General features: G+C 35.8%; 1 protein-coding gene across 2 annotated transcripts in view; it reads right to left on the bottom strand.

Moving 5' to 3' along the window:
• Positions 1-11416, bottom strand: part of ACSL3 (acyl-CoA synthetase long chain family member 3) — a 34334-nt gene extending 22918 nt beyond the window's left edge. For both annotated transcript variants that reach the window (XR_009743278.1, XM_061453034.1), the window contains exons 1-2: positions 11291-11416; positions 6278-6699 (exon numbers count right to left, since the gene is read on the bottom strand). Coding sequence is in view for 1 of the 2 variants with exons in the window: in XM_061453034.1 (XP_061309018.1) it covers positions 6278-6628 (351 nt within the window). In the remaining variant the exon portion in view is untranslated. The remainder of the gene's footprint in view (positions 1-6277; positions 6700-11290) is intronic.
• Positions 11417-12934: the final 1518 nt, after the last annotated feature.

Below are 12934 nucleotides of genomic sequence, written 5' to 3' on the forward strand. Positions count from 1 at the left end.
TAGGAAAGCACGTGATTCCCACTGTATTTAGTACTTTCAGAACCTTTTGAAAGGCCACAGTTATCAAACCCACATGCCTTTAGCTTTTACAAAGGTTTATTTTATTTTAAGCAAAGAGTAACAAGCACTAGCTAGTACAATACATTCTTTATATTTGCTTTTTTGGATACTTGGACTACAATTCTACGCAAGTATGATATTTAGGTGTTCATTCTTATTTAAAAAGAAATAAAATCGTGCATAAAACAAGAAGAAAGGGAAACTGGAATACAGGAAGCAGTATATCAATGGGTCTTCAGTCAGAAATTGCGAAATCCCTTCCCCTTTGTTTGAAAATGAATGTCAGGGGGGAGAAGAATAATCTTCTTGCCCTGTTTTTATCGTTAAAACAAAAGTGGGTCAGAAGACTAGACTGAAAACTACTGCCAAATCTCAGTACTGAGAAATCATGCGGAAAATATTAAGCAATTTCAGTTTTCTTCTATATGGGAAAGCTGGTGCACTACAAAATTGAATTTGAATTTACAGGTCACTATCCATCAAATTTTTTTTATGTGTGCACTTGCACCTTGCAGTACTACATTCTCACTTACAGACAGTATTTATTTGAGGATATCATAGATGTTTTCATAGACAGATGTAGTATGAAGACGTTTTACACTGAAAATCCAGACTATATTCCACCTTACTCATCTAGTTATACAAGCACCTTGACAATTTTGAAAAACAGTTTTTTATTAGTCAAGTATTTCTGACATTTGACTACGCAGCATTAATACTAAATGCAAGCAAACACTAGGGGAAAAAAAAAAGCTAGAAAAGCAAACTTCCTCCTCTCCCATTCTGTTGTCAGCATTTATCAACTTTAACTAAATTTCAAAATTGTAGGCTGTAAAATCTAACAGCTTTTTGGCATGTAACTGCATTTCTAATGACTCTGTACTTCCAAATCCACTTCCTTAATACAATGGATTTGAAAATCTCTCGACTTCCAGTAGAAAAATAACATCTAAAAGATTCCTTTCACTAAAGCATTTTCAAACTGCTGAAGTTTGCATTGGGCAACTGAGATGTACTTACTACAGCCTTGCTGCATATTTCTCATTAACCCACATGTTTAAGCAGGACAAACCTTTCTTAACTGAGGACAGGTATATGTGCAGCTGCTTGGAAAATTCATAAACGTTTTAATGGGAAAATAACAGTTTTACAAAAATGAAATATACTTGTCAACAATAGCAATGCTCAGTGATTCCATCAGAAACCAAAACATTTCTCACAAAAATATCTGCTCAGGTTTTCCCATTTCATTCACAGCAGCTCACCTTCATTGGTAAATAGGCTGTTCCAGAGCAAAAAACCTTACTGGAGAAGAAAGATCACACTGAATTTCTCTGCTGTAACCAGTGACAGAATCACAGCAGAATTGCTGGCTGATCACATCTGCAGCACCGCAGGGCAGAGGGCTCACACCATGACTGGGGCTCACTGCTACAGCCCCCACAAAGAGAAGGGCCAGGGAGTTCCTTTCAGTTTCATTACACTTTTTTCTGGTGTGGAAAACTTTTACTGCTTCCAAAGAAAACACTGTACCTCTTCCTGTCCATCCAAATTTTACTGATTTCAAATTAGAATTCCAGTTTGGGTCTAAGTAAAGTATTTTTGGCAGACCTTGCAATTCCCGACAAGCTTAGCAGTTGAAAACAATTTATAGCAGTGAATGGGTAACACCCTTTCCATCATTATACTCTACCTACAGTATAGCCTCAGGAACACTGCTCTCAAATAATTCAGCCAAGAAATACAAGTAGATTCCTGTTAGCGTTTCTGACAAGTTTACCAATTGGTAAATAAGAAGGTTTTGGCATTTTCACCATTCACAATGTAACTCACCAAGGTTGGAATAATAAATCACTGAAGGGTCAAGAACTGATCTTTCTGAATAATATTTGTGATTCTGCCTTTTTTTTTTCCTTTTTTATTGTATTAAATAATTTATCCTGATAAGCTTAAGCACGTTTGATATAAAGTAACGAAAAAAGGCTTTACTGGTGTTTTCCTTTCTGCAAAGGTTAGAAAATCCACAGGAAGTATAGCACTGTTCTAGTTATTTTTATATATATAGAAATATATTTATGAAGAACACTGATATGTGAAAATACACAAGACGACCTTTTTCAGTGCAGCTCTTTTGATATTCATTCTTCCTACTGCCTTCGATACATTTAAATTTCTATGTTCCCTCCCTCCCCATACCCAACATTTCCTCTCTAGTCCCCTCCTGTGACATATTAATATACTGCTTATGTCCGTATGACCATTTCTTTTGCATTTCTCTATATGCTTCTTTAGTAGGACACAGAGCTGGTTATGGTTTCTCTCATCCTTCCTTATGTTTCAGTATGCCCCCAAATCCATCTCCTTAGCCCTCCCCTCAGTAGCTTTTGCTAATATTTTCCAATGCATGGTTTCTACTGCAAACAGCTGTTAAGACTGATGTCAAGTGCCATAATCTTTTAAACATTCACACACGCTTAATTTTGTGACTCTCAGAACTTATTTCTGCTAGATAACTACTTACGCATGTAAAGAAAGCAACTCCAAGAGCTCTTGGGATGGCTGAAAAACTCAAAGATTATTGAGAACTGATTAAACAGACACGTAAACCCAAACACTGAATCAGGAGACCTGTCAAAAGGCTACATTAAATAGGAAAACACTGCCCTCTAGTGCACCCGCTTTTAAACATACTTCAACAGCAAGTTACTAAAAATATTTGAGTTGCCTATTTAACACCTTGGAAAATATTACTGAACACCAGCACTGTATTAGCATTTGGAAATCCAGCAAAGTATAGAGACTAAACATTTCCTACACAATAAACGTTTATTTAGTCTTGAGTTCAGGGCAACCACATTCAAATTTTTAGCATGAAGGTGCCATAAAATAGTCTCAAAAAGCTGAGGGCATGTGTAGAGTCACTGAACTAGCTGACCCCAATTACTTTTCAAGGTCTTCCCAGAAGTAGTTTAAAAGGCCTGAAAAACCTTGACTACACAATTTGGAAATCGGTGATTATGAATTAAATATATTTCCTTGTAGAAAGTATATTAAAAATAATACAATGGAAGTTATTTGAAAATACCCAATTCTTTGCCTTTTTCACATAAAAACATGGATTGCAGCTGAACACTTCAAAAATATTATTTACACAGCATCATGTATTTTTCAACATCAGAGAATCAGAGAATCATAGAATAGTTAGGGTTGGAAAGGACCTTAACATCATCTACTTCCAACCCCCCTGCCACGGGCAGGGACACCTCACACTAAACCGTATCACCCAAGGCTTTGTCCAACCTGGTCTTGAGCACTGCCAGGGATGGAGCATTCACAACCTCCCTGGGCAACCTATTCCACTGCCTCAGCACCCTAACAGGAAAGCTATTCTTCTATCACTCAATCACTTGTCATGGCAAGTACTTCCCTGCAACCTCATGTAAGTTTCAGTATCAGCTATAATCAGTAATGTTCTGAATGCCCAAGTGCTTGCCCATGTACTTACTGTTTCATGAAAGTCTCACAAGCTTTAGATAAATTTATTTCCCTTACCAAAACCATTCTTAGTTTTCCCTACGTCTTATTATTATGTTCACATTAATTCTGCTCTTGGCTACAAGAACAGAATTTGTTCTGTTTTTAAAACAGAACAACCAACCAATCCCCAAAACAGCTATACCACCCAAATAACCCCACACACAAAAATCCACATACCAACATACAATTACAGTTTATATTGTCATGTCCTTGCTTTTAAGATAAGATTAAATAATTAACCATCAGAAAAAAGTTTCTCTTTTGGACATCATAAAGATCTGCTTAAATTATTTTTTCAATTAATTATACCTTAATCTCTGAAGTATTTAACATTATTTTATCTGACTTAAGTGCATATTTTATATTAGTATTACATATGCCCTCTAATCTAATATATTAGGTAGACTACAGAAGCAAACAAGAAAAGCTAACTACATATGAAATATTATAAAATACAAAGTGAGCAGAAGCAAGTATGTGATTTTAACATTCATGAAGTTCTGCTACTTTGGCAATCACAAAGCAATAAATCTTTTGAACACTACAGTATCATAAAATTTCAAGATATTACAAAATAATGGGGTATTACTGTTCTCAGAATAAATTCATGTAGTATCTGTTCTAAACTATGTTCAGTATCTCGCTTTAAATAATTTTAGCTAAAGCATGAGCACATTTAGCTTCCCTAAGAATAGAAGCTTCATATTTTACTTGAGATATATATTCTATTAATGAATCATTAATTAGGCTAATTTATCCCACAGCAATGTGCACAGAGACACATCTTCTAATAGGTAATGTAAGTCAGTATATAGGTCTACATTCAGATCTCCCCCTGACTCACAGATGACCTCAGAAAAATGCATCAATCACTCCCCACCACTGCGTTCAATTTTTGAAAGGGAAAAAATATTGAACAAATTTTGCAACTCCTGCAAGGTATTGAAATTCTATGTATTAGATCTAAGAACTAAAATTGTTACGCACCTTTTTGAAAAGCTGTACCAATTATACCCCAATAAGTTGGCGTTAGTAAAAGAAAACAAGCAATATAAAGATGCATGGCACGAATGACAAAAATCACAGGGAAAGAACCTTGACATTTAGAATCAATAAGGTATCTCGGGAAACTTTCCAATATTCCTGACTCGCTAGAACATGTTACGAGTTATTAAGAAACACTGTATTCCTTAACAGGAAAAAAAAATAATTAAAAGTATGGCATGATAATGCCACAACTTGGAACAAAATATGAGGGCAAGTACAGCAATCAACCATAACAGTGTTGTGACAAGCTTAGACAAAATTATCTAACTTAGGTAATTTCTAAATCTAAATACTTAGAAACAAAGTAATTTAAGTAGGTCACAGCAACATTCTTCAGCTTTCCAATACTCAGAACACTCTGCTTGCATAACGGCAAAGGCTAAAACTCCTAAGTTCTTAAGACTTACATTACTAATTATGTTTAAAAAACACAGCACAGATCATAAGCAGCCAAAATGCTGATTTGTGCTCAGAAGCACACTTTATACAACATGAACTTTGTTTCTGTATGGGGCAATGAAACAGCAAAACATCCATCAAGAAAGATTACATGTACCTATTTCTCACGGCATTTCGTTCATACTGAAAATTTAACTCCATAGTTGGGAGGAAGTTTCACTAACGATTAAATCTTCTATAAAGACTTTAAAGGAAATAGCCTCACAATATACTGTGGTATTGCCAAATTCTATTCCCATATTAGAATTAAAACTACCAGCATTGAATGAATTTTTTTATTATATGAAGAGGTAAGTTTTTCTGCTGCAGAAAAACTAATCTTAACTAAAAATTGGATTTACAGCGTATAGTTAACTTCCAATACAGAAATGTAGACATTTAGCACATATCTGCACATTTACATGTATCCTGTTAATGGTATCCTGACTTGCTTCTTCAGGCATTTTCAAATGCCTCTGACCAAATTTAAAAGATTTTAAAGTCGCAAAACTGCAACTGGCAATACAGGACTGAATTTAAGATTGAAAAAAAAAAAAAGACCAACCCCACAACAAAATCAGTCCCTTGAAACAACGGAGTTTTACACTGAAATTAAATCTCCCGCACATACCATGGTAGTACAGTACTAGTTCACCTTAAAGGAGATTGTAAGGGAAAAAGAAAAAAAACTCTCAATTAAAGTCTGTGCAACCCTTTTCCAAACAAAAATCTCACTTAAGCCCCGAATTCACAGGGTAGAACAGTAAATCATTAAATTACAATTAAATTTACTGGAAAGGCACATCTGAGTACAGGTATCTAGTAACTTTGTTTCTCTCATTATAGTTCAGAATAACACAAAGGGAGACTTGTTTTTTCATTCACCGAGAAGGAAAACTTTAAAGCCAGTTGTGTCATCAGCTGAATACCTAAAACACATTTGCATTTTTAATTTGTCTGAAATCATACAAAAAAGGATATCTACTCAAGTGTGCAAAAAGGTTTAGATCTGGTTTAAATGTCAAGTAATGAAAGGTTGGGAATTAGGCAATTTAACTCTTTTTATCACTACATACGCTTAAGTAGAGAAACTTGGTTTTTAGCCCAGATGCACTTTACTGGACTAGAAGCATTGCAAGAGAAAGTAAACACACTTTGAAAATAATTCTTGAAGGCAGTCTGCAAAAACACTTACCTTTTTAAAAACTTTTCCTGATGGCTGGATTTCATCTTCCTCTTTTAGGATCTCACGTGTTCCCAAGAGCTTTCTGTCCTTAAATTTAGTTTTGGCATATTTAAAAACTTTGTCAAGTGTATCACACCCAGGATATAAAACTGAAGCTAAGCAATGTAGACTGTTAACAGATCTGTACGCAGCCCCAGGCTTGTTATTCACAGGTTTAGCTTTAACCTGCTTGGCTTTTGCTATAGCCTGCCTTGACCCTGAAAATATGTACCACGGAATGTATGTTACAAAGGTGTACACCAAAATTACAAAGTTTATAAACTGTAGAAGAATAGGGTTGATGTTATGCTTCAACTTCATTTTGTCTGCTTGCGAAGGTTACAAGGAAGAATTCAGAAACATGGACCAATTAGACAGGTATCTGAAAAGATCTGAAAAGAGAAGAGAGAATGTCAGCTGTTGGCAGGTGGCTTATTTTCAAATGTATTCTTACAACCAGTATCTGAAGAGGTCTTTTCATGCAGAAATTAGGCTGGCAGTCTTAACATAATGAAACAAGGCACTGACAGAAGATCTTTAAGGTCTCTTCCAACCCAAACTTTTCTGAGTCTACGGTAACACACTTGAGAAGTTACCTGAGTGAAGTGTAAATTGCATTTACAGTTCATTCTGCTTTTATGAGCAGAACACTAATATTTATAACTGCTGGCTCACCACTGCAGAAATTCATAGTCAGCCACTATAACAAGTGTCCTTGTTTTCCATAAAAATTTTGATTATTTTGATTTTTAAAAAAAATCTTTTAGATAGATAGCATAATTTCTTGACTCCACAGCAGAATACATTAGAAAGTTACATCACTGCAGTGTTTGACAGGATAAATGCTTACCAAAAAAAAGTTGAATTGAATATCCTGGCATCATAGGGATCTTGGAAAAAGTTACTGTTCTCTTCATAGTGCTGTTGCTAGGATTTTGGGAATATTTCCAAGCTATTTTCCAGTATTTACTAAGTACTAGTTAACTTTTTGTCATGTATTTACATAATAAGCATGCCCACTGCATATTGCTACTTGGGCTAGAAGTGTAGGACAGATCAGAAGTCCCTAGGGACAAAAAAAACAGCAAAGTTCTGTCACATACAGGCCTTCATGGAGGAAGGTTAGTGTTTCCTTCTCTCATGTAGGTGCCCCAGTCTGTATGATCTTTGGAAATGTATTTCAACACACTGGTTTGGGTTCTCATGTACAGAGTGGTAGCATTACTTGTGTTCTTACAGCTGTATGAAGGTTGATGATTTACAGTCAAATGTCAAAAAGACTGCTAGTGAAGATATGCACATAGGTATTCTGATGTGGATGGAAAGAATCTTTTAAATTGTATAATCAGACAACATTTTCAGATAAATGTATGCCAATCACGTCATTTCTATGTTTGTGGTTCTGTATTTATGTTGTGCAGTGTCCAAAGAAATGCCAGTATGAGTAGGTATTGCAGCCTTCTAAATGGGAATGGATGAGTTGTTCCTCCTGTCATAGAACTGTACACTCATAGAACAGGTTGGAAAGGAACTGAAAGATCACCTGGTCCAATCCCCCTACTATGGGCAGGGACAGCTTCCACTAGACCAAGATGCCCTCTCCAACCTGGCCTTGAACACTGCCAGGGATGGGAGCATCCACAACTTCTCTGGAAAACCTGTTTCACTGCCCCACCAACCACCCTCAAAAGACTTTCTTCCTAATATCTTATCTAATATCTACCCTCTTCAGTTTAGAGCCATTACCCCATGTCCTATTATTATCATATCACTATGATGCAATTGTATGAAAAGCAATACCATAAACCAAGCAACTAATAATGACGAGAGATGCGTTAACTTTGATAATTCTTTCTAAATTAAGTAAATTTTTATTTGTAAGATACAATGGCAATACCATATTCTTCTTTACTGATGCCTTACATCCAATGACTCTTTGAAAACCCTAATGAAAAGAAATTTTAGTTGAAAAAGTAATGTTTAAATTATTTAAAAGATCCTTCAATAGCAATGAAAAGAAACCTTGCTTTATGGATCTTGGATTTGTAAATCCTTTTGGGAACTGATCAATCCAATATCCTTCATTTGTAGAATGGAATTAATTCTATCTCTCCCTAAAGTACAGAATTTTTTTAAACTCCAAAATGATTTTACCACCAACTTCTTCTCTAACAAACTGCTGTAACCTCATCAATAACCTTACATTGTTAGAGGCAGTTTGAAGGAACCAAGTGACATCAGAGTCTACTCTGTAAAGCACCCAGGGACATGTATTCAAATAAAGCGTAAGAGCTCTTCACAGTGAAGGCTTACTGGATCAAACAGCAGGAGGGTAAAACGGATTTAAAACTTTAACAAAGAAGGGAAGTGTTTATAATTTAATTTTCACAAAGACAAAAAGCTATGACAAATTTAAAACAAACAAAAAAACAACAACAAAAAAACACTTAAATAGGCTAAAGGGCAAATTCAGTAATCATTTGAAGAGACTTGTGTTCTTCAGCTGTCACTGAAAGATGCTTAATGGAAATAATCCTGTGCGAGGCAGTAAGTTACCGCAGTCAGAAAAATTATGCTGTTGTTGATAGCATAGAACATAATATTTTAAAGCTGAATCCAGAGTTCAAGCAACAAAATTTTACCCATTTTTCAGAAAGCTGTACTATAATTTTGTCTGGCCAGATTCAGGGGTGGGGGCACTTTTTTCTCTTTATAAAGCTGAAAAACTTCTCTGTGCCTGCCAAGTAAAAAATAATTTAACCAAACACTGTTACAAGCAAAAATTAAGGCAACTGATTTAATACGTTTTGGAAAACTTTCTCCAAAGAAATTCCCTATCTGACGAACAGTGGAGCCTGTTCAAAAGTACTCCCTCTGGGTTTCATAACTTTTGAGAGGCACTGAGCCCTTCTAGAATAGCAGCTTCTCATTTGATTTTGCAGCTATCCCAACAGAAGTTGTTCCTACCTCAGAAGGAAAGGGCAAGCTTCCCCACCATTTCTAACACAACCACACCAAGGTCTCATGTCAAGCCCTCTATTCTGGCTTACCTGAAGCCTCCCACAGAACACCAGGGTGGAAGCGCTTGCTCCAAATTGCTGATCATAATTATGCTATGTCCACTGTTTCATAAAGGCTGTATCACTAGAAAGGGTCTAAGGAACACTCCAACACAGAGTAAGGGGAAATATTTTGGAATGTCACTCTGGCTTAGAAAAGTATGCATCAAGCTCTAGAACTCTACTCTGATATATATCTGTTACTGAATAAATTGCTAATTATTTCACTTTCTGCTTCAGTAAAGTGAGGCTACTGAAAGTCATCTATTTCACACAGTTCCTTTTAAAAAGTAACACAAAAATATTTTTCCACTTAAACTGATTTTTCTTTTTATGATAAAAGTGTCATTTGCAAATACAGTTTCTTGCCTTAAAGGCCAATTAAGCCTCCATTTTTCTTGCTTTAAAATCTTGTAACTAGGAGGTACCAAACTTTGGCAAGAGTATGCCTGTGCCAGTGCCTAACAATTTGGCAATTGATTTCAAACTGATATTTACAGACCATCTATGCTTGTAACTCACTGTAATTAACACTGTAATTACTACTGTAATCGGGAAAAGTACAATCCTTTTTGAACAAGCATGAAAAGTGTATCCTAGTATTTTCATTAGAAGGATGCACTCCAGTGTCTTTGTAGGTTGATGGCTCTAAGGAGAGCTGAACCACAGCACAAAGGAAGTTCCTTGGTGGCAATATAGAAGCAAAACTTCCCCCTAACTTGACACTGGAATGCTGGCAGTAAGACAATTATCCTTTCCTGCAAGCAAAACCAACACAGCTGAATATGACAGCCAGTTTTGAAGGTTTTGGTTGTTGTTTTTTAGGGCTGTTTGTTTGTTTTAAGTAAAGGGTCAATTAAGCTTCAAGAAAATCCCAGTTTTAAGGACATCGTAAAACAAATTTTTTTTTATTAAGATAAAGTGTTTCTACACACATTTTTCTCTACAAATGTTATTTTGAACTTTTAGTGTATGGTACTTTAAAAGCTCAAAATGAAAATAAATATTAATAAATTTGCAGAACTAATCAGAAAATTGAAGGTTTTAGGGAAATTTTCAAGATTGTAGCAAGTTTGAAAGGGGTGCACTATTTGCTGTTTAAAATTCTGCCTTTTAAAAAGTATCAAGCAAAAAAACAAAAAAGAAAACCCACAAAACTCTGAAAGACTTGGTGAAATACTATTGTGGGAATTAAAATTTCAAGGAAATACAATTTGTGGTCACCTCACTAATTCTGGAAGTCCATGACTGCTTTCAACCATAAAAAGAAAGTAAGCCCCTTATTCTGGGGCAGGAAATGGCAAGCAGAGGACAACAGATCCCAACCCATTTTTGTAACTATTAGACTATGACACTGCAACAAAGTCACTGCAAATACTGAGGTTCCTACAGAACATGCATCCATTCTGGTTTCACATAATCCCTCTGGGGTTTGCAGAATTGGTGTTCAAATCCCAACCAGCAATGCATAAAAGGTTGGCAGGTTAAATCCTGGAGGCAAGAGCTGCTAACTTACGCAATACAACTTACAGAAAAACTGTGCAAGCAAATGTTTCTGCACACATACAGCAGCTGTTCAGTTTACATGTAATTCTCTTTCATGAAGCAGTCAAATGCGACAGACTAAGACCACAAGGTAAAATTATTCACTTTTTACAACATCAAAGAGAAGCAGCAACCAGCACGCTCATTCATAAAGTCTGGAGAAGTAAACCGGCAGTTTTCAGGACCCATTCCACTTAACACATAATCAGGGATTTGGCCGGATACAATACTTATACTAATACTGTTACTACCTTTAGTTTTAGAAGAAAACTTTTGTTAAATGAGGAAAAAAAAAAAATCCTTAAAGGAATGTGTTTACTAACTGACCTTCTTATAATAATCACTACAACAAAAGCATGAATTAACAAGAAAAAGAAACCTTATGCAACTTCTCATTGTGGCAGGTACAGGTGCAACAGTTGATACCAGCTGTTCCTGGCTCAGTTTCCTCAACAGGAGCTGTCCCAGGCAACTGCATGAAATTTGAAAGATGGAAAATCCCCATTAAACGTTGCAATTATAAAACACATCCTCCATTCTTTCTCTTGTCTTTTACAGTAAATAAATAAAACCTTTTACTCATCTAATACTTCACTCTATCATTTCAGCGTCTAGGCCCACTACATTCAAGTTAAAATAAGACCAACTGTAACACACAATACAGTCGTGGCTCATATTCAAGTCCAGGATAATCAAGGTAGTTGGAAGAGCAATAGTTAAATTCAGAAGCTCATGCTTCTCGCCTCCTTGACTAACTCCCCACTGTCTTTAAGTGTAACTCTGGTTCTGCCATCTGGGGTGGAAAACACATACCTATCTTTGTGTACCAAGCTACTCAAAGAATGCATTTCAGCCTAATAAATACTCCTGGAAACTTTATAAAAAGACTATATGAAATAGTAATCATTACATTGATCGACTTTGCTCTACTATATACTGAGGTTTTCTTTACAGTTCATTCCAGAAAGAAGTCTTAAAAACCTGTGCTAGCAATTCATATTTAAAATATTTTGTACCTGTTGCTTGTCTGCAAACATTATTATTTACAAAATTACTTAGCTCTTACACAGACAAACTTTTCCAGAAAAGACTCAGTGGACTATCTGCTGCTTGAGGTAAGCCCCATTTCTCCATTTCCATTTCACACGTACTATTTAAACAAAACCTAACTCAAAGAGGGGGGGAGGGAATAAACCACACAATTTATAGTTACAGGAACATACATTAGATTTTTCTTATCAGCAAATCTTGCAAAAAGAAACTGATTTGTTAACATTCATAGAAAGGATAAAAAGGTTATTTATAAGGTTAGGCTTTACTGGACAAAAGTATCCTCATGTATTGCCTCATACTTTCATTATAAAACCTAACTCAAGCCAATATAACAAAGCCCATAATATACAAAGTTAACTGTATCTGAAATTAGCCTCTACTAGTTTACTTTTTAAGTCCAGATGTAAACATTAAATGACCACTACCAAAAACATTAACAACACAAAGGAAACAGTTTTTTTATTACACCTGGAATTCACTATTAGAGCTTTCAGTGAAAACATTCAGCAAGCAAGCTTTTCATTAACAAGAGATATTAAACAAATTACTATTATTCCTTTATAAATACTCATGTACTCATCTATATAAAAATAGAAAAGAAAAATCAAATGTGCACAGGTGCAACAGCCTATGTTTCACAAGGAAGGTCCCTTACCTATGAAGTGGAGCCTGACTGAGGCCAGAGTCCTAAATGTATACCCACCTAAGTGGAAGATTTGCTTTGCAATATGGGTTTAAGACATGGTTACTTTTGAAAACAGATGCTCCTCATAGCTACAACAGAATTGCTTTCACACATTTCCTGAAACAGAGGACAGAAATCCCAACAAGCCCTAGGGAATGGTGGAAATGGATGCCTTGGATCCCTAGGGAAGAGTTAGTGCCCAGCATATTTTACCAAATTTGAAGTGACAGCAGAGTGAGCACAAGCACCCACCTCAGGTTCCTGGCTCACACACATCACCCGCTG

Source organism: Pezoporus flaviventris, unplaced genomic scaffold (assembly GCF_033815535.1).
Source record: "Pezoporus flaviventris isolate CSIRO_AGI_PZ_B2104156 unplaced genomic scaffold, CSIRO_AGI_Pfla_v1 ptg000013l, whole genome shotgun sequence".
Classification (NCBI taxonomy): Eukaryota; Metazoa; Chordata; class Aves; order Psittaciformes; family Psittacidae; genus Pezoporus; species Pezoporus flaviventris.